This window comes from Delphinus delphis, chromosome 11 (genome assembly GCF_949987515.2).
Source record: "Delphinus delphis chromosome 11, mDelDel1.2, whole genome shotgun sequence".
Taxonomy (NCBI): domain Eukaryota; kingdom Metazoa; phylum Chordata; class Mammalia; order Artiodactyla; family Delphinidae; genus Delphinus; species Delphinus delphis.
The window spans coordinates 59,882,439-59,904,195 of NC_082693.1; the positions used below are offsets into that span (position 1 = coordinate 59,882,439).

Genomic DNA, 21,757 nt, shown 5'->3' on the forward strand with positions numbered 1-21,757 from the left:
AGTCGACTGTGCTTTGTAAAACCGGCTCACCGACCCTCGGGACCTGCAGTGCCTCTGGATTCCAGCCTCCGGGTCTCCATGCCAGACAGTCTGAGCATGCGAGTCACACTTGCTGTGACACACTGGATGCTCTCTGTGGTCTCCAGTTCTTCCTCTCCAGCAAATACTTTGCCAGATATCGAAAATGAAGATTTCATCAAAGACTGTGTTCGAATGCACAACAAGTTCCGATCAGAAGTGACTCCAAAAGCCAGTGATATGCTATACATGGTAAGAAAAACATGAGGGCTTGTGGCAGAAGTCAGTCAAAAACAACTAATGTGGATTGATTTTGGTGGTGAATCCTTGGTAATCCTGACCAGTGCTCTCGCGGTGATGAAGGTGTGCTTTAAATTCACCACCTGCGATCAAAACGAACCTAGTTTCTCTCTGCCTACTCAGTTCTTGTTATAAAGCAAGTATGTTTTACTTCTCTTTTTGGACACGTCCTTTGCACACGTCCTCAGGTGCAATTTATGTCTCTTTTTTGCCTGTTAATTTTTGTGAGGTTTTTTTGGTTTCGTTTTTTGTCTCTAAGTTGACTTTTTTTTGTTGCCGGCAGAGTACTGACTGTCTCAGGGAGGCCGCAGGGCGTCTGGGGGAAAGGCTAGGATTTTGATTCAGTCAGGCTTGGGTTTGAACCCTAGGTCTGTGGCTTTGGCCTGGTTTTTTAACCTTTCTGAGCTTCTTACGATAGGGGCTATCGTAGGTATGAAATTACAGAAAATATGTGAAACCAGCATGTTATTTTGCAACATAATAGACCTTCAGTGAAATGTTGTTCTGTGTCACTCACTTTGATTCTAAATTCCTCGAAACTAGATTATCATGTCTCCCACTAACGCTAGTCAAAACTTGAAGACCACAATATGATCCTCCACATACGGAGGACCTACATGTTCGTGGTCCTTCTCCATTCTGGACATCGTGCCTCACCTCCCATGCAAATTCCCACTTTGCTCACTGCGGTTACAGCGTTGGGTAACAGGCTCCATTCTTGACCCTCCTAGTGTTTCGTATTTATTTCTGCAGACTTGGGACCCAGTACTAGCCCAAATTGCAAAAGCATGGGCAAGGAACTGTCAGTTTGCACACAACATACAGCTGAAGCTACCCCACAAGCTGCACCCAAATTTCACTTCACTGGGAGAAAACCTCTGGACTGGGTCTCTGTACCTCTTTTCTGTGTCTTCAGCCGTCACAGACTGGTACAACGAAATTCAGTACTATGACTTCAAGACTCAGAAATGTGACAAGGTCTGTGGCCATTATACTCAGGTAAGTATCTGCCTTATATTCTCTGGAAGCCGTCGTTTCAAGGGTGAGGAGAAAGCTGGAATCTGGTGTTAAGAAAAATATAGAGTAAGCTAGTGTCCCTGTAAATATTAGAGAGTAGGGGTTACAGGCTTACTTTAAAAATAAATAAATGGAGGGCTTCCTGGTGGCGCAGTGGTTGTGAGTCCGCCTGCCGATGCAGGGGACACGGGTTCGTGCCCCGGTCCGGGAAGATCCCACATGCCGCGGAGCAGCTGGGCCCGTGAGCCATGGCCGCTGAGCCTGCGCGTCCAGAGCCTGTGCTCTGCAACGGGAGAGGCCACAGCAGTGAGAGGCCCGCGTACCGCAAAATAAATAAATAAATAATAAATAAATAAATAAATGGAACAGACTCCAATACCAGAGGAGATAGTGCTTGAAGAGTGTAGTTACATGGACATAGGTAAAATGTGAGGCCCACCAATCTGCACAGCCTTTGAATAATTTTATCACACCTGTCTTCCCGTGGTATTTAGTGCCATTTGTGAACAATCAAAGGACCTTATGAGTAAATGGATTTATTCCAGGTACGAGTTCTCTAGGAAATTTGAGTCAATTGTTCTGGGACTATAAAACTGGGAGAAATAAGCCTCTCAGACAGAAGCATCAATAAGAATTGAAGGGGACTTCCCTGGTGGTCCCGTAGTAAAGACTCTGTGCTTCCGCTGCAGGGGGGCATGGGTTCGATCTTTGGTCGGGGAAGATCCGCATGCTGCGCAGTGTGGCCAAAAGAAAAAAAATTGTGGTAATAATAGTTGATGCTTCCATATCCTCTTAGTCTTTCAAACATGGACTAAGAATCTATGATGTGCCACATGAAGACGAAAAAAAAGTCCCAGACCCAGTGGAGAGGTCAACATATAAATTTGTACAAATAATCCTGTAGCTACCCTGTACCCACATCTACAGTATTAGTGTCAATAGCCACATTCAGAGCTTCTCGATGAGATTTTTTCTTTCTTTCTTTTTTTTTTTTTTAAATTCAAGCTGTTTTTGGCTTCCTAACTCTAACTCACATTTGCAACATGGTGGAAACAAATCCCTAGGAAAAGTCTTCTATAATCTTCTTAATATGCTGCCTCCCTATACTGGCCACATTTTATTTATTTTATTTCCTGGCGGTCCTTGTCAAACCAATAACTAAAAGTAGTGAACCTATGTTTGACTGGTTTTAACGTAGAAAAAAATTGTTGAAATGATGTCTGAGAGCAAAAGCATTTCTAACAAGCCAGTTAACTTGGAATATTAGGTGTTTTTAAGAGCAAAATGTTGGTAGAAAAACTCAATATAGTTCAGCCTTATAAAGATACTGACCTCACTGGTGGTGGTATAGATGAAACACGTTTGGCACAGTTACAGGAAATTGTTATAATGAGAGGGAAAGGGTTGATGTCAGTGAAATTTTCATCTTAAGGTTATTGTAATCAAGGAGGAGCTATGAAATCATCAGTAGGCTTGGTCCCTTTCTTGGAAATATAAGTAAGGTCTCCCCTAGACTTGCCCAATAAGCCATCAATTTTGGTTTATATTAACAAATAAACCAGAAAATAAATTTCATTGGATTCCCACAAATCCTAAAGGGCAAGAAAGCTAAATCCAGAGTGCCTACAAGCGGTATCTGGTGCCATTATGCACTATGGTATTAATCTCCAGGAGTAATTGTCAGTCTGAAGGTGCTGACTCTCAGTCAGTGTTTAAGCTTCTCCCCTATTCTAGGCACTTTGTAAGGTACAGGTCATGCGTTTTAGTCCAGACTCCTGAAAAAACAGAGCCTGAGATAATAGCTTACGTGCTAAGATTTTACTCGGGAGTACGATCGCAGAGAAGTGAGAGGGAGGAGAAATGGCTTGTGGGGCAGGGAATGAGGGACACAGCTGGGAATGGCCCCTGACCCTTAGGAGGTGACTTTTATTTGGAAGAGACGTGTGTAAGTGGATGTGTTATAGCGTATAGCTAGTGCAGCTCGGAGAAACTGACAAGGTGCCATGGGAGCAATGGGGACAGAGCAACTGACCTGGCCAAAGGGAGGTATGGAGACACAGGACTTGTTCATACAGCAGGAGACATGTAAGTTGGTTCTTAAACTGAGTGAGAGTTTGTCAAATAAAAAGGAATGTAAAAAGAACTCCAGGCAAAATTAACAAGGTGTAGAAGGTGTACAATGTGTACAAATGAACTTGGCATTTCAGAAGAATGGCAAGCAGCTTAACCCACCAAATACACAGTAATCCAAAGACTGTTAAATTGACAACAGTCTCCTAAACCCTGCAAGTTAAAAGATACTTCATGTCCATCATTCCAGGAAGTCAAAACAAGAGGAGGAAACTTCATTATATGTCATAGAGGCCTGAGATCTCAGAGATGGCCCTTCCCAAATTAACAGAGCTTACTTGTAAATCTTCCTCTTGCATTTAGGGGAAAAAAAAGAGGGCTAATATTTGGGACATAAAACATTTCCTAAAATCCAGTTCCTTTCAGACAGGTAGCAGAGCCAAAGTGAGTGATCCTAACCTGTTCTCTTTAAGAGACCACTACAGTCTACCCCCCAACTCAAATGAGGGAGAGGATGTCCAGGGACCTCTGGGTCTGGGAAGAGACAGCACCAGCAACTACTTTTTAAATGAATGTGGTACTTCGTTCTCTACATGTAAGATCTCATTCAACTCTCACCACACACCTCTAAGAGATGCTATTATCCATAGATGAATAAACAGGCCCAGAGGGGTCAAGAAGTTGTTATCCCAGTGTCATTTAGCTAGTAAGAGGAAGAGTTGGGATTCAGATATAAGATATGTTGCTTATCTAGTAAAGTAGTAGTACTTAGTAGTCATTGAACAAAGTTTAGATTTCTTCCATGAGCTGTTTTTCCATCAATTGGAAGAAGGCTCTGACAGCTTGATTGAAGACTTCTTGTTTTTATCCTTGCAAGAAATCTTGCTAGGAGGTCCAAGATTACTCAGTTGCCATTTTAAATTCATGCTGGAAATTACCTCAAGTGGGTATTTATAACTTCCCACTTACCCTCATGTTAATTGTTAATAAAAAGCAAGCTATTTTCAGATTTTGGCCAGTGAGCAGTGGTTGTACAGAGTAAAGACAATAGATTCAGATGCATTTTTTTTTTTTTTTTTTTTTGGCTGCATTGGGTCTTCTTTGCTGTGCGTGGGCTTTCTTTAGTTGCGGCGAGTGGGGGCTACTCTTCACTGCGGTGTGCAGGCTTCTCATTTCAGTGGCTTCTCGTTGCAGAGCATGGCCTCCAGGTGTGTGAGCTTCAGTAGTTGCAGCACCCGGGCTCTGTAGTTGTGGCATGCGGGCCCTAGAGCGCACGGGCTTCAGTAGTCGGGGTGCGTGGGCTCAGTAGTTGTGGTGCACAGGGTTCAGTAGTTGTGGCACACAGGCTCTAGCTGTGGTGCACAGGCTCTAGCTGTGGCGCACGGGCTTAGTTGCTCCGTGCATGTCCACTGCATTGGCAGACGTATTCTTAACCACTGCACCACCAGGGAAGTCCCCAGATGCATTATTACTTCATTAAAGTGTGATATTTCTTGACATGTTAACTCAATGCTTTAGTTCTGTCTTCACTAGAGATTTCAATTGTGGAAGAATTCTGGTGTATTGATATGGAAGATTATTTAGCTTAGATATTTTGTTGCCGACAGTTCATCTTTGTAAAGTTTGGGAATAGTTTGACTTAAAAAGCTGGGCGGTGGACTCCTCTGGTGGTCCAGTGGCTAAGACTCCACGCTCCCAATGCAGGGGACCATTTTAAATTCATGCTGGAAATTAACCTGCTCAGGGAACTAGATCCCACGTGCCGTGACTAAAAGATCCCGCGTGCCACAACTAAGACCCAGTGCAGCCAAATAACTAAATAAATATTAAAAAAAAATAGCTGGGTGGGCAGCAGCTCAGGTTTGATAGTGCTAATAATGCCCACTAGATGGCACTATTGATCTCATTTCTTTTTATCCCCACCCGTTGAAATTTTTATTTTTACACCCTCCCAGAACGAACGGAAGTGTGCGATGTTTCAGTTTGTCTAGCTGATTTTGTACATGTTGCATATTACTGATAATGAGTCAGATGGACTCATACTGAGAATTGAAAGGGGAAGATGGTGTATAGGGGTTGTTAGCTAGAAGGAAGAGACATGCCTGCCCCCACTGGGTTGGGTTCCCCAGATGCAATGTTTTTGTTAGGTATAGGTTCCTGATTCTGCTAAAAAGGAGAGCACTCTGGAAGCATCTTGCTTAGGGCATGGACTGTCCTCACAGCACTTTGTGGTCAAGTAGCATTAAGTTCTACCCCTCATCTAGGAAAAATTGGGGCAGTATGTATTTATAGATTTGTTATGAGGTTAAACATGTTGCATGTAACATGCTGAACACTACCGGCCACTAGGAAAATTCTCAGTGAGTAGCTCTTAATTTTTTAAAATTCTTTTTGTTTACCATATGAAAAAATGAAAACATGCAACAGGAATCTACCTGATTAAAAAGAAGTTTCAAAAGTTTTAAAGCAGAAGAAAATTAGTCATAAGAGAATAAAACATGAACATCTGCTGAGAGCTTGCTATGTTCCATAAGCTGTTCTAATCACTTTCTTATTAGCCCATTTAGAATGTCAAAATAAGCCTGTGGAGTAGGTGGTGTTACCCTCATTTAATAGACGAGGAAGCTGAGGCCAAGGTCACACAGTGGGTGGCTGAGCTGAAATATAAACTTGGTCTTTGTAACCCCAGAGCCCACAGAGTTGAACCCAGAAACTGAATGCCCATGAAGCTATTAAAAAGAGGCCAACTTGAATGGATGGATAAACTGATAAATCCATGCAATAAATATTACTCGGCAATGAAAAGGAGAGTGACTAGTAATGAATTCAACAACATGAGTGAATCTCAAATGCTTATGCTTAGTGAAAGAAGCCAGATTGAAAAAGCTACATTTAAACTGATTCCACTTATGTAACATTCTGGAAAAGGCGAAACCACAAGGACAGAAAATAGATTAGTGATTGCCAGGGGCTGGGGGTGGGAGCTGACCACAAAGGGGCACAAGGGAGCTTTTGGGGAAATGTTCTAGGTATTGAATGTGGTGGCGGCTGCACAACTACATGCTTTTGTCAAAATTCATAACCTAAAACGGATGGCCTCTATGTTAATTACAACCTGATTTAAAGAGAGCCCAACTAAAACACAAGACGAATGGTAACTAACATTTGCACTGTCTTGGAAAAGGGAGATCAGAAATGTAAAAGAAAGTAGAATAAAAGAAATAGCATAAAGCATTAAGTGTGTGTGGGAGGAACCCAAAGGTTAAGAGTACTTGACACTTGAGATACAACACTGGAGGAAAGTGCTCAAAGACCAGAGGATCAGAATATAAAATGATGGACTCAGGCGATCGTACTCCCAACATGGCCCATTAGCATGCATAAGAATCACCTGAGAAACTTGTTAAAATAGAGAAACTTTTTCGCTGAATAATGTTCCAATATGTGTGTGTGTGCCTGTGTGTATATAAATACACTACATTTTCCTTAAGGAAATCCTGTCATTAGCATGGATAGATCTACAGGCAGTACGCTAAGCGAAGTAAGGCAGACAGAGTCAAATACCATATGATCTCATTTATGTGTGCAATCTTAAAAAAATAAAACGAACTCTTAGAAAACAGATTGGTGGTTGCCAGAGGTGGGGGATGAGTGAAATGGGTGAACGTGGTCAAAAGGTGCAAACTTCCAGTTTTAAGATAAATAAGTCCTGGGGATGTAATGTACAGCATGGTGACTAGAGTTAACAATACTGTATTATGTATTTGAAAATTGCTAAGAGTATATCTTAAAAGTTCTCATCACAAGAAAAAACTTGTAACCATGTGTAGTAATAGGTGTTAACTAGCTGTTGTGGTGGCCATTTTGCAATATATACAAATACTGAATCACTGATTCAGTATTGTACACCTGCAACTAATATAATTTTGTATGTCAGTTATATCTCAGTTTTAAAAAAATACAGATTTCAAGGACAATTCCAGTGACTCTCATGCAGTAGGACTGAGATGGGCCCAGAAATCTGCATTTTAAACAAAGCACCCCAGAGGAAGTCACTTTGAGATGCAGTGAATAGAAATGAAGAAATATAAAAATAAATACAAAAATGATTGGGAAATTAAAGTACAAGCATCAAACCTGAGAATGAATGGCCATAAAACTAGGTGCTCTCGGGGAGATAGAGGCCTGATTTACTTGGTTACCTGGAGTTCCCTGCAGGGGATACCGTGTGTGATATGGGAAGGGAGACACCCCACCTCAACCAGGGAGGGCCGTCCTTCACCAAAGGAGAGCACTGATCCTCTGTGGGAGACCAGTACCTGCCTCCGCAGCTCCTCCCCAGTTGTCACACAAGGAGGAGGACAGAATGGAAAGTGTCCCGGCCCCGCCCCCCGACACTGCCCAGCCCTCCCTAGCTCCTCCCCCACCTCCTACTCCATCCATGAGCCTTGGAGGAGCTGCCTCCATCCTAACCCTCTTCCCCTACTCTACACTCTCTCCCCAGAGAGCTGTTCTTAATTGATTTTTTTTTCTTTTTTTTTTTTGAGTAAATTTGACCTTTTTCAGCAGACACACCAGCCTTGTCTCAGTTCTGTGAGTCTTTCCCACCTCGGGGTTGGTTCGCACAGGTGTGCCCTCTGCTGGGAACCTTCTCTGGCCTCCCGGACCAGCTCACTTTCAGCTTCGGCCTCACTAACTCAGAGCAGGATCCCTGCTGTAAACTCCCTGAGCGCCCTCTGCTTCCCCTTCACAGAGCTCAAAACCCTAGCCTAATGGTTTCTTGACTGCTTTTCTCTACATTTTGTGAAGGCACCCACTGGCTCCAGCTCATTCATCTCCCTGTATTTGGTACAAGTAGTCACAAAGTTGCTAAATATATATATATATATATGTAAAAATTATTTAAAATTCTATTTTGTATCACTGTAAAAAGGAGTGCATTTATTAATTGCTGGCTTAAATCCACACTAGATTTTTTTTTTTTTTCTTGTGGTACCCGGGCCTCTCACTGTTGTGGCCTGTCCCGTTGCGGAGCACAGGCTCAGCGGCCATGGCTCACGGGCCCAGCCGCTCCGCAGCATGTGGGATCCTCCCGGACTGGGGCACGAACCCGTGTCCCCTGCATCGGCGGGCGGGCGGACTCCCAACAACTGCACCACCAGGGAAGCCCCCACATACTAGATTTTTAAAATACTTTACTTTTTTCTTCAGCCTTCTATTACAGCAAACAGTCTTAGTTAGGATGAGCTGTGTAATTTGTGTGGCCTAATGCAAAATGAAAACGTGGATCCCCTTGTTCAAAAATCATGGGAAAAGTGCCACTGAAAGTGCTAAAATGCGTGCAGCACTGAATTAAACCAGGTATGGGGCCCTTCTGATCACGGGGTCCAGTGGGACAGCACATCCCTCTCCTGGAAGCTGGCCCTGTTCTTGCTTTCCCTCCTATGCCACTAGCCACTCCCTTTCAATGTTTTGCTGGCTGTTTTTTTTTTTCTTTATCCCATGCTCTCATTTAGTTGTTTATTATCTTTGCTTGCAAGATCTAATCCATTCCCACGTCTTCCAGGTTTGTGTCTCGAGCCATGCTCTGTCTTCTGACCGGCAGATGGTCGTCTGACAGGCATCTCGAGAGTAGCAGGAACTGAACAGAACCCCTTGTCTGTGTTCCCATCCACTTCCTCCTTCCCTCATTTTCCCCGTCTCAGCAAATGTTGTTCAGACCCAAACATTAACTTGATTTTTCTCTCTCCCTCTTACCCCACCCTCAAACCAAAAGCAAATTCTTTCAGCTTTACCCCTAAGCTGAACCATGAACCTGGTCAATTCTAGGGAACCCCACTACCATCACCGAAGTGAGAGTCACCATCTGCTCTTTCCAGTACCAGTGAAGCAGTCTCCCGAATTCCCTCCCTCTTTTCACCCCTGTTCTTCTCAGTCCATCTAGTTTATCAGCCAAAGTGACCTTCCTAAGACCTGAAAAAGGGACTCTCCCTCCCTCCACTACAAGATTCCCCATGAGCTGCTCCTCTCTGACCTCATTGCCTGTGATTTTCCCCAACTCCTGGATCCCAGCTCCGCTTGCCTTTATTTATTTATTTTTGGCTGCGTTGTGTCTTCGTTGCTGCGTGGGCTTTCTCTAGTTGCGGCGAGCGGGGGCTACTCTTCGTTGTGGCGTGCGGGCTTCTCCTTGCGGTGGCTTCTCGTTGTGGAGCACGGGCTCTAGGCGCACGGGCTTCAGTAGTTGCGGCGCACGGGCTTCAGTAGTTGCGGCTCACGGGCTCTAGGCATGCAGGCTTCAGTAGTTGTGGCTCACAGGCTCTAGGTGCACGGGCTTCAGTAGTTGTGTCACATGGGCTCCGTTGTTGTGGCTCGCGGGCTCTAGCGTGCAGGCTCAGTAGTTGTGGTGCACCGGCTTAGTTGCTCCGCGGCATGTGGGATCTTCCCGGACCAGGGCTCGAACCCGGGTCCTCTACATTGGCAGGTGGATCCTTAACCACTGCGCTACCAGGGAAGCCCCTCTGCTTGCCTTCTTTCTGCCACTCTTGCACGCAAGCAGACTCCACGCCAGGGCCTTTGCCCCAAGGGCTCCCTCTGCACGGATGCTCTTCCTCCATCAGTTGGTCTCCTGCATGTTTTGAGCGCTGCCTCTTCATCATTCAGGCCTCATCTCAAATGCTGCCTCCACACTCGAGACGCCTTCCCTGCACATCCAAGTGAAAGCAGCCCTCTTTCTCCCCAGCAGTCACTCTCTATCCTGTTAGCCTGTTTTATTTCTTCATTGCACTAGCTGTCAAAATTTGCTTAGTTATTATTTATCTCTCTCTCTCTCTCTCTCTCTCTCTCTCTCTCTCTCTCTCTCTCTCTCTCTCACACACACACACACACACACACACACACACACACACACACACACACACACACACACTTTCCAACCAAATTCTGACTACCTAAAACTTCCCTAGCGGTAACTGCTTTGCCTAAGTAGAGTTCACATGCCTGTGTTTACGAAGGCCTAATCATACTCAAGTGTTCATTTTAGTATCTCTCTCTTCTTAACAATCTGTATTTTCTTTCAGATTGTTTGGGCAGATAGTTACAAAGTTGGCTGTGCAGTACAGTTTTGTTCTCGAGTTGCTGGCTTTGAAAGTCTTCGCAATGGAGCACATTTTATATGCAACTATGGACCAGCGTAAGTGCCCAAATTAACCTCTTTCTGGGAAAAGAAAAAAAAAACTATTTTAAAAGTATTTATCTTCATTATAGAAAATAAATCTGGGTAATAAAAAAAGTTTAAAAGAGAAAATTAACGTTACCCTTAATTCCTCTGCCCAGAGATTTACTCCATTTACACTGATACCTTTTTCTTTGTATGTGCGTTTGTGTTTGTGTGTGTCTGTGTGTACACCTTTATAAACACTACATAAACACACACACACGAACACATTTTTAAGAGTAGGAAAACTAAAATGTTTTCAGGGACATAGATTAATTGGATATTTTAATAACACCACAAGATGGGAAGATTAATATTCCATTTAATATTTATTAACTTATTAAAGCAGAACAAAAACCCACTCTGAATTGAATTTCTCAATTTATATAACTTATTTCATTTACTTTTGACAGTTTTGTTTTTGAAACAGACATCATTTTTCTCCCTTTGGAAAATAGGAAGATGCATGACATTCTCCTCCAACTTCCTTTAAACTTATATATGTGTGCTTATGCATCGTACACATACTTAGAAAACTGAGATGATGGAAATACACATTTTCTATTTTTTACTTAAAATTACATATGAGCATTTTCCATGGCACTGAAGTTTTAAACAGATTACAATAATTAAAAACAATGCCATAACGTTTGTATAAAGCTTTCTATGTACTAAGCACAGTTCTAAGTGCTTCGCATATATTAAACTTATTTAATCTTCATAAAATGTCTGTAAGTTCTACTATTACCCCTGTTTTGCAGATAAGACAGCTGAGGCCCTGACAGGCAACCAAGGAAACTGAAACTTCCTACTTCTTTATTGGGCAGAATACTTTAGGTCCCTTTGTCTTTCTGTGTTTTTATTTTATTGAAGTATAGTTGATTTACAGTGTTGTATTAGTTTCTGGTGTACAGCAAAGTGATTCAGCTATACACGTATGTAATAGTTTGCATCTGCTAATCCCAAACTCCCACTCCATCCCTCCCTGACATCCCCACCGGCTCTTGGCAACCACAAGTCTGTTCTCTTTGAGTCTGTTTCTGTTTTGTAGGTAAGTTTGTGTCATATTTTAGATTCCAAATACAAGTGATAGTATATGGTATTTGTCTTTCTCTTTCTGACTTACTTGACTTACTTTGATAATCTCTAGGTCCCTCCATGTTGCTGCAAATGGCATTATTTCATTCTTCTTTTATGGCTGAGAAGTATTCCATATATATAAATACACACCACATCTTCCATCTTCTTTATCCATTCATCATAGATGGACATTTAGGTTGTTTCCATGTCCTGGCTATTGTATATAGTGCTGCAATGAGCATTGGGGTGCATGTATCTTTTCGAATTATAGTTCTGTCCAGATATATGCCCAGGAGTGGGATTGCTGGATAATATAGCAACTCTATTTTTAGTTTTTTGAGTACCCTCCATACTGTTTTCCATAGTGGCTGCACCAATTTACATTCCCAGTGAGGGAATGTAAACCCTCACTGTTGGAGGGTTCCCCTTCCTCCACACCCTGTCCAGCATTTATTACTTGCAGACTTTTTAATGATGGCCATTCTGACCGGTGTGAGGTGGTACCTCATTGCAGTTCTGGTTTGCATTTCTCTAATCATTAGTGATCTTGAGCATCTTTTCATGTGCCTATTGGCCATCTCCATGTGTTCTTTGGAGAAATGTCAATTTAGATCTTCTGCCCATTTTTTGTTTTTTTGTTGTTGTTGCTGTTATTGAGTTGTATGAACTTCCCTTCATCGGTTGCATCATTTGCAAATATTTTCTCCCAGTCCATAGTTTGTTTTTTCGTTTGTCTATGATCTCCTTTGCTGCGCAAAAGCTTGTAAGTTTGATTAGGTCTCATTTATTTTTGCTTTATTTCTATTACCTTGGGAGACTGTAGATATCTTTGTCCTAATCATTCCCATCTAGACAAAAGTCAGGCCTTTCCAGTAGCATGTTTCTCCCAAGATGAAGTCTATTTCCCTAGAAGTCACAACTGCCTTGTTTTTAGCTTGTTTTTGAAGTAGCAATTTTCCTCTCTTCTTTAAAGTATGGAATGCACAATTAAAGTATGAAGCAGCATAAATGACTGCATCAAAAACATTCTAGAATTTAACAACTCAATGAGTACTGTGCTTTTTAACAATGAAAGATACTCCAATGATTAATGTCCATTTTGGATATCTTTTATAATTATCAGAATCTCTACTATATTCCTTTGACTATTTTCCACAGGGTAACATAAGCAGAAGGGTAAATTTGAGACAACCTAAATTAATTTGGAGCCAAACGAGATTTGAACATATCTTTTTAGTTGGAAATGAGGTTTTAATAAAAAGTAATGTCTCAACTCTGAAGATTAACGCATAGTATTAAGGGAGAGGTGTCCATGAACTTGGATTAGAAAAAAGTTACATCTTTTTCAGTAACTTCTATTGAAAGTAACGTTTATGAAGATAACACTCCAATCATTATCAGCAATAGCTGTGACTGTACAGCACTACCTGTATCTTTATCACAGATATGTTCATATCACTTTGTAGTTGCTGCATCTCTCTCAAAATAGTTTTTATCACTACCTTGAAATTACTGTAATTATTAGACTCCCTGCTAGCTCTTACCTAATACTTGAGAAGTACATATTAGTATATCACAAATATTTTTAACATGTTAATAACTATTTCAACTTAATTTGTTTCCTTTATAATCCTATGAACTTTATTTTCGGTATTTTTAAACTATTTTGAGAAAGGGCCCATGCGCTCCACCAGGCTGCCACAGGGTACATGACATGAAAAAGTTAAGAACTCCTTTCCAAAAGTAGAGTTCCAAAAAAGATTAGAGCAATGGCAGGTTCACTGAAATAAATGTACAGCCTTTCATCATTACTACTCCAGAGATATTCATGGGGATATAAAATGTTTGGTTATTATTTCATTTTCTAATCTGTGATCTTGGTCAATTACTTACATTCTGTGCCTCAGCCTCTAGCTATGGGGATTAAAAAAATTATAGTATCTTCCTCATAGGGTTATTGTGAAGATTGATTCATTCGAGGATACTTAGAACACTGCCTAGGACACGAAGAGTATTCAGTAATTATTATCTATTATTCATATCACATCTTTTATGTGAAAACAGATTGCATTTTAGAAACTCCCCCATGTTTCTTGTTTCTTATATATATATATATATATATATATATATTTTTTTTTTTTTTTTTTTTTTGCGGTACGCGGGCTTCTCACTGTTGTGGCCTCTCCCGTTGCGGAGCACAGGCTCCGAATGCGCAGGCTCAGCGGCCATGGCTCACAGGCCCAGCCGCTCCACAGCATGTGGGATCTTCCCGGACTGGGGCACGAACCCGTGTCCCCTGCATCGGCAGGCAGACTCTCAACCACTGCGCCACCAGGGAAGCCCTCTTGTTATATTCTTTTGGAAAGCCCTTTCCCCAGCCAAATGGCTCCCATCCAATAAAAACTATGGAGGTTTGCTAGACTGAGGAGAACAAAAATGTGGGTCATGATGGCTTTTCTAAGACGGACAGTTTTTTGGATGGCAGTGATCACATAGGCCAGACAGTAAGTAGAGGGAGTACTGCTCTGAAATCAGACAAATCTAGGTTTCGTTCTGACTCTGACATCTGTACCTTGTGATTTTTGGCAAGTTACTTTATTTTTTAGAGGTTTAGTTTCCTTATCTGTAAAATAGAAATAAAAATAACTTCTTCCCGGAGTTGTCTTAAGAATTAACTGAGATGATTAAGACATAGGTTCCTAAACACAGGCACCTAGAATGAACTCTGCAAATATTAGCAGGTTTCCATTTCTGCTTCCCCCTCTCCTCTTCTCCTACCAACCCTCTGAATCTGCAGACTTCCATCCTAGGATTTAGCCAAGGACCATAATAAATTGCAATTGGAAAAAAAAAAAAAAGAAACCAAAAACTCTCCTAATGGACAGTTTTCCTCTACTTCACAGAGGCAATTACCCAACCTGGCCATATAAAAAAGGATCCACATGCAGTGCCTGCCCCAGTAACGACAACTGTCTGGACAATCTCTGTGGTGAGTAAAAGGAGCAATCTACCAATAATACAATGTGTTCAAAACTCTTGTAACTTTCTACAGAGCTAAGAATGCAAACATTTGCTTTATCCTAACAGCTATTTTCAGGGAAAGTGGCATCAGGGTTGCAATCAAACCTGGGAATGAATATATGGTTCAAGACAAATTTAAAGAAGCAAATAATATTCTTTAGTTAGCGCTAATCAGACAAACAACAAACGACTCTGATGCTGGGAAACTGTAGACCCAAGATTTGCTAATTTCAGCAAGATCAAAAATTTGTATAACAAAGTTAACCAAAAGAATTCTGAATTGTGTGATACTACCTGTCCAAGCACTCAAGACTTGCATTTTCATCTTTAGAATCAGATAAATAAAGCTGCAACGTGGCACTTTTTACTAGTTAGACAGCATTTAATGAGGAACAGCGTAGGCCAATGAAGCTACATTTCCAAGGATGTTTTACATAACTTTGAAATATTAATACACAATTGGCCAAGAGTCTATTTATGGTTCCTGTCCCAGACACATTCCTTTCCATCTCAGTATGTTTTTTCTTTACTTTTTGCCATGGTGTGAAGGAAAACCTCAATCAAGCTACTGCAGTTGTGCAAATCCTCTAGGACTTTTGTGTCCAGATCTGTAACTAACTGAACCCCTCAGGGCTGCAGGGCTGGGGCGGGGTGCTAGGAGCAGAAGGAGGGTAGAGTAGACTGAGTTTAACTGCATAAATTTTTGTTTGGCCAAAGTGTTGCATTGCTTACACATTTCCTAAGGTCCTTTCCGGGTTTAAAATTATAAAATTCTTTTCAACTGCTTTTCCCTTCCTCCTGATTTGTAAACAGTGAGTTCTCATTTTTACTCCAGCTACAGAGACGCTTTTTCTACCAGCTTTCTGAGCCAGTCATTTCTCTCCAGTTCAACCATTCTTTCCCTCATAATTAGTTTTGTTTAGAGAACTCACTAACATGTAGCCATAGTGCAACAAATCCCTTCTCAGAGCACCAATGTTAACTGAATTTTTCATGTTACTCCAACACTACGAAAGCATGTCTTTTTTTTTTTCCAAGTTAGGCAGTATGACATAAGAGTTAAAACCACAGATTTTAGAGTTCAATTTCCAGTTCCACCATTGTGACGCTGGGCAAGTGTCTGGACCTGTTTCCTCATTAATGAAATGTAGACGGTGGCACCTCTTCACAGGTTTCGTGAAACGAATGAAAAAAAATTATATCTAGACCAAGTGCCTGGCATACAGTATCACTCAGTAAATATTATCTATTATCCCCAAATTCATCCTTCCTGTAATCTCAGATCTTGAGTTTACTCTTGGTATTTTGGTGTCTTCTTTGTGCCCAAGTTTTAGATGATATGTTTTTATGCTCATGAACAAGACTCACTCACGCTTCTTTAGAATCTGTGATGAAAACTGAGACAATAATTTTAAATTATGTAAAAAGTAATTTAACTGTTGCCACTGGTTAGCTGTCTTTCCCACTAGACTCTGAATTCCAAACAGGCAGGAATTATGCCTGTCTAATTCAACTTTGTAACCAAAGTGCCTAGTCTAGAAAGCAAATAATTGCTAATTTGCGTATTTCCTTAAAAAAATCATTCTCTATAAAAATCTAGACAGTAACACCACCACCAGCACAATGATAACAAGAAGAAAACTGCTGGAGTTTTAGCTTTTAATCTTAGAGATCTAGCCTGAAATGGTCTCTAACCTTGTGGGATAAAATTCAGAAAATTAAGGCTGTAGTCCAATAATGAAAAGCCCCTGGGCTCTTAAGAGAGACAAAGGAAAACGCACGCTAATTTGCAGGAGGGCAAGAGTTAGAGGATAAAAGCTTTTATTTATCAGATTTTGTCTCTGACAAATTGTGGCAAACACTGGAGGAAAAAAATCCCTTTGTGGTCTTCTAGATACTGGTAGGTTCAATAAATACCAATGGAGGCCAAATCAGGATGGTTTTGCAAAATATGCTGGGCACACCAATGGTACACAAGCGGATTTTTAGCTAGTGCATGGATGACATTTGTTTCAATGTTCAAAAGTTGAATGTTTAACATTTTAAAAATATATATATGTAAGAAAAAATATAACTAGCAAGCATATCATACCTTGATTTCATGGATATAACTGCCAGGAGAAGTTAAAGAAGCGGAAGCTTCGTCGCAATTCACCACAGCAAAGCCCAGTCAGTCACAGGTATGATGACCAGGGATGCTCACGAGTACCAGAGGGTCAGCTCCTTGATGGATTCCACCATAGGAATGCAACAGCAACTGGCATAGAACCAGTGTAAAAGAGGTGTCTGACCATTTAAAAAGTATAAGGCTATGGCAGATGTGGAATTCTCTTCCCAGTGCTCTGAATGTCAAAATCTTAATAAAGCTCAGTGGAAGGAGAGGAGTAAATATGGCTTTGATATCCAAATGCCCTACTGATATACTAATGACAGACTGGAATGTATGAGAGAGGCCACTGTCTCTTCATTACTGACCATAGGTAGTATCATTCTTCTCAGGAGAAACTTACTTTCAGGAAAATATTTTAATAAATTGCTCACACTGATTATTACTAATACTTATTTTTAATTGTTTTATTTTAATTGCATTTATTTTATCTGCCAGTTACATTATGTAAAATGATTTTCCATTTATAGTAGTGGTATATAAAAAGTTTATATATAAAGGTTATATAAACAAGTTGATTGAAACAGTCAATGGTTATAATTAAGAGACTTGGCTTTTTAAAAGAAAACAAAAGCCTCACCAGTATCTATTCTTTTAATTCTTTTCTTTCTTATTTTATAGCTAACCCACAACGAGACAAAGTGACACGTATGTATATAAACCTTAAATTGTATAAGATCTATCTGAGCTATGTTACTGCATTATGAGGAATAACATTTAAGAGTATATTTTATGTTTGTTTCACAGGTTACTACTCTGTTGTGTTTCCAGACTGGCCAATATTTCCACGTAACAGATACACATCTCTTTTCCTCATTGTTACTCCACCAATCCTAATACTGAGTGTTATAATTATCAGTTTGGTCAAGCACAAATACCCTCATTTAGTTCTTCTGAACTAATACAATCCAGGGGGGGGGAAAGCCTCATTCGTACATGGCTTTAAAAAATAAAATTGGGTGTTATTTCTAATTTGCAGCAAACCCTTACTCAAAAGAAGAAATGGTTCAATTTCCTAACATTAGAAGGTAAACTCATCTTTACTTTCCACTTTTTATGAAGAAGCATTGTTTTCATGCTGCCACAGCTGTGACTTTCAGTGAGTAACCTACCCCCCGTGTGCCTTAGCTTCTAAATATGTAAAATCAGTGAGCTAGATTTAGGCGGGTCCTGGCCCTCATCAGTAAAAAGCGTTTCTATGTAACCTGCTGCCTGCTGCTTCAACTCCAAATATCTGGTTTTCCCTGTTCTCTTGCAAATTTGATGTCTTTCTGGTTTACTACTTCCTCAGACTCATATTGGAATAGTAATTAAGGGAATTAATTTAAAAGGCCTTGCACTTTTGGATTATGGATTACTCTTGGAACAAAATGTAAAATAAGATTACAAAAAGGTATAAACCTAAATGTTTACTTGTTGCCATTAGAGCACTGAAAAATCTATTTTCCTCAAAACCAAATGCTGGGACATGATTATATTTAAAGACTAACCGATGGCCTCAGACATTGGATTTGATGGATAATTACAGTAGCTAAATTGCAAAAATCTTTACATAAACAACCTTAAGAATTACCCCTAAAACCATGCCTAGATAAAACGTGCCTGGAATAGATTAGGTGCAATGCATATAAACACAGATATACCACCTTCTAATATAAAAATTTTCAAAAAACATGGAGAATACAATAATTTATAAAGAATTGCTGTTTATGTAAAGAACAAAACAAACTCAGAAAAAAGTGATCAGGGTATTACTTCTCAGGGATAAGGCAACTAATGCCCTAGTATCTCAAAATCCTTTACAAAAGGAGATAGCTTAATAAATTCTAGCTCAGGGATTTTTGTTTGTTTTATGTATGTTACTTTTTTTTCTTCTTTTTCTTTTCATCTGCTGCCATTTTAAGCTTAACTTCTTCAGCTGTAAGGGCTCCCAGTTTCTTACTCTTCGCTTTCTTAACCTTTTCCTTGATGGCTGCCACATCAATTTTAGTTTCAGTAGAAGCTAAATAAAAACAATACATGTAATTCTTTAGATTATACCAAACAAAACAAAGAATACATATATAAGACGATAATTTCAGAGTACTGTTACAATTGAAAGATCATGTTATAAGATATAAAACACTTGCTTAAAGGAAAGTTAGAAATTTCTTCTAACTAGGAGAAAACAAAGTACTTTAAAAATACATTAGTGAAAATATACACGAAAATGGCATTATACTTTAACTTAACTATTTGAACCAATTACTGGATTCAACTATTAAAATTACATTTTTTCCCTTAAATTGTTTAAGATTCTTTTTTCCATATTGGAACTTTAGAGTATTCCTTAAAAAACTTAGTTTTCCGAATATTCAATTAATGACTAGTAGTATTTCATTTAACAAGATTTTGATAATAAAGACAATAATCTGAGAGTATCTGGAGGTCCTCCTAACAGAACCCAAACCCATGTATTTAACACAAAAAGTGTGAACATAACAGAAAAGCAGTGGAAAAAAACACAACCTTTTCTTATTATTTAAAGAACAGCACTCAGGACATAAAGAACCACAAGATAAAATGTCATCAAACAACCCAGCAACTTGAGAGCAGACTTAAAGCCTCCACTAGAGTGGAATAGCTACACTTTAATCAGTAATAAACTGAGATTAAACTAGCTATTGAATACCTTCAGAGTACATAACTGACAGATTGTACAAACTAGAAAGTATAATGCTTATATTTTTATATAACCAAGGATCTGAATAGTAGAATACAATACTTTTAAAGCTGTTAACACTGATATAAATTAACAAACTAGTACTGTTACATCTGGCTTTGACCAACAGGTCATGTGCAATGCTGCTGGGTGACCTCCCTCCCCTCACTGTGCCACTGACTACTTTGGAGAGTTACCTTACAGAGGAGTACACGTGTTACTAGTGGAAAAGAAAATGCGGAAGAGGAGAAGACGGATCAAAATGAGGTTAGGAATAAGAAGAAAAGGCATCAGCGTGTTTTCTCTGAGTGTCTTTAAAAGCCCCTGAGTAAGAAAGATCATCCTGCTATTTTGTTGGTGTCTTTTAGCCCAAGTGATGAGAAATCCACGTTAACCATACAGGAATCAAATTTTAAGCCACAGATCACACAAGTAAAGAAAGTACAACTTTTGATAAGCTCTTTTTAAAGGGCATGATAGCAGAGCTCAGGGATCTTACTGTTTTATTTTTACAGAAGATTCACTGCTCTGGTTTATATCTATCTTTCACAACAGAGTCCTTCCTCAGCACAGAGGTCACGAAGGGACTGTCAATCTGGGATACTCTTAAATAAGCATTAGCTGCTACTAAATTATAAATTATCTCAGTCACCACCGCTTTTCCCTAGGATTTGTGATTAATGAAATGCTAAGAGAATTGATGAAACGCATGGTTATTTCTTAACACTCAAAGAGCTTCAGACAAATCCACTATGGGTTTACTTTTCCTCTAACAGACTTACAGCATACCAAGAGTTAGAAAACAAGCATTACCTTCCTTAGGTTTCACAACTGGTTTTTCTTTAGGTGGAATAAACGCTTTGTTTCTTTCCTCTTGTCTCCTACTAAGAGCTTCTGCTTGTTTAGCCTACATCATTAAGAAAAAAAACTACATTAAAAAACGCTTTTGTAGTTAAATAAGAATTCAAGTATCTATAAACTTTGCAACTAGTGTTGTAAGCTAGACATGGTCTTACCTTTATTGCTTCCATTTTCTGTCTCCTCTTTTGACTTGCCTTCAGAAAGTATTCACCAGTAGCCAATTCTTTATCAATCTGTTGAAATCAGTATTTACAATACATCATAAATAATGTAGATGAGAAGTCAATTCCTAAGAAATTCACAGTGACCTTGAGGTAAAGACAGTGGGGTCAAAACTGATTACTCTATAAAGGTAGGAAATGTCCTCTAAGCTGAGGGGAATATATATGCACAAAAGCATGTAGGTAGGAAAGTAGGTGATGTGTTCATGGAATACCCAACAGACTGCTTGAGGTGGGGTGGAAGGTCAATGATTCAGAAAAGTGTGAGAGGAAACTGGAAAGACAGTTTTGGGGAAGCATGAAGAAACATGAATGACAGATAAGGGAAGTGGGTTATGACTGAGAAATGACTAAAGGTTCCTGAGAAGAGTGAAGAGAGCAAAGTAGCACTTTATGAAAGTTACAGAAGAAAGGAGAAGAGGTAAAAGGCTGTTTTTAAAAAAAGGCTGCAGCATACAAAATGAAAAGCAAGAACTGTCAGGATGTGGAGACTAAGTACTAATTTGCAGTAGCAAATTCATTAAGTAGTCAACATATAATTAATTGGTCTACCTAAGACAATGTTCTACTAAACTCTAATACTAAGCTCTCTACACTTCCTAACTCACTTAATCCTCATTAACAATTCTTTGAGACAGGAATGATCATTATCCCTATTTTCTGTACAAAGAAACTGAGGCATGGATGGGGTTAAATAAATTATGCCCATAATTACATAGCAAGTAAGTGACAGAATAAGTCAAATGAGACATCGCTGATTCAAGAAGCTTACAGTCATAAAAAAAAAAACAACTACTTACAGTACAGGGCTATACAAAATATATCAGGTGTTACAGAAGCATGGTTTAGTAACTGGATCACTCGCTTTCCCCCAACTAACAAACACTTTCCTTCTGGCTTCACTTTGTTTTCCAAAATAGACCTCAAGATCCAACACTTCCATTTTTACTATGATCATCATTCCTTTTTTACCTTTGACCTTTCATCAAACCTTCCTGGAAAACTACAAACACAGGGCTATGGGGAAAACAAGATATAGTACACAGAAGAGATGGGTTTACATGCTAAGCACAAAGAACTCGTAAAAG

At 39.8% G+C, this 21,757-nt stretch overlaps 2 protein-coding genes across 4 annotated transcripts in view; one reads left to right on the plus strand and one right to left on the minus strand.

Moving 5' to 3' along the window:
• Positions 1-17,793, plus strand: LOC132433906 (glioma pathogenesis-related protein 1). Its single transcript, XM_060025274.1, has 6 exons — positions 1-270; positions 1,072-1,317; positions 10,482-10,594; positions 14,602-14,687; positions 17,508-17,534; positions 17,634-17,793. Exons 1-6 carry the CDS (start codon positions 79-81, stop codon positions 17,786-17,788), a joined length of 819 nt encoding a protein of 272 aa, XP_059881257.1. The 5' UTR covers positions 1-78; the 3' UTR covers positions 17,789-17,793.
• Positions 17,763-21,757, minus strand: part of KRR1 (KRR1 small subunit processome component homolog) — a 20,583-nt gene continuing 16,588 nt past the window's right edge. For all 3 annotated transcript variants that reach the window (XM_060025273.1, XM_060025272.1, XM_060025271.1), the window contains 3 exons: positions 20,604-20,681; positions 20,401-20,494; positions 17,763-18,888 (listed from right to left, as the gene is read on the minus strand). In XM_060025273.1, the coding sequence (XP_059881256.1) occupies positions 18,746-18,888; positions 20,401-20,494; positions 20,604-20,681 (315 nt within the window). In that variant the 3' untranslated portion in view covers positions 17,763-18,745. The remainder of the gene's footprint in view (positions 18,889-20,400; positions 20,495-20,603; positions 20,682-21,757) is intronic.

Bases quoted from the DNA above. Each gene is read 5' to 3' on its own strand.
- LOC132433906 (XM_060025274.1), top strand. From the start codon at position 79: ATGCCAGACAGTCTGAGCATGCGAGTCACACTTGCTGTGACACACTGG. The intron at 1,318-10,481 runs GTAAGTATCTGC...ATTTTCTTTCAG, and splicing joins TCTGTGGCCATTATACTCAG to ATTGTTTGGGCAGATAGTTA. The intron at 17,535-17,633 runs GTATGTATATAA...TTTGTTTCACAG, and splicing joins ACAACGAGACAAAGTGACAC to GTTACTACTCTGTTGTGTTT.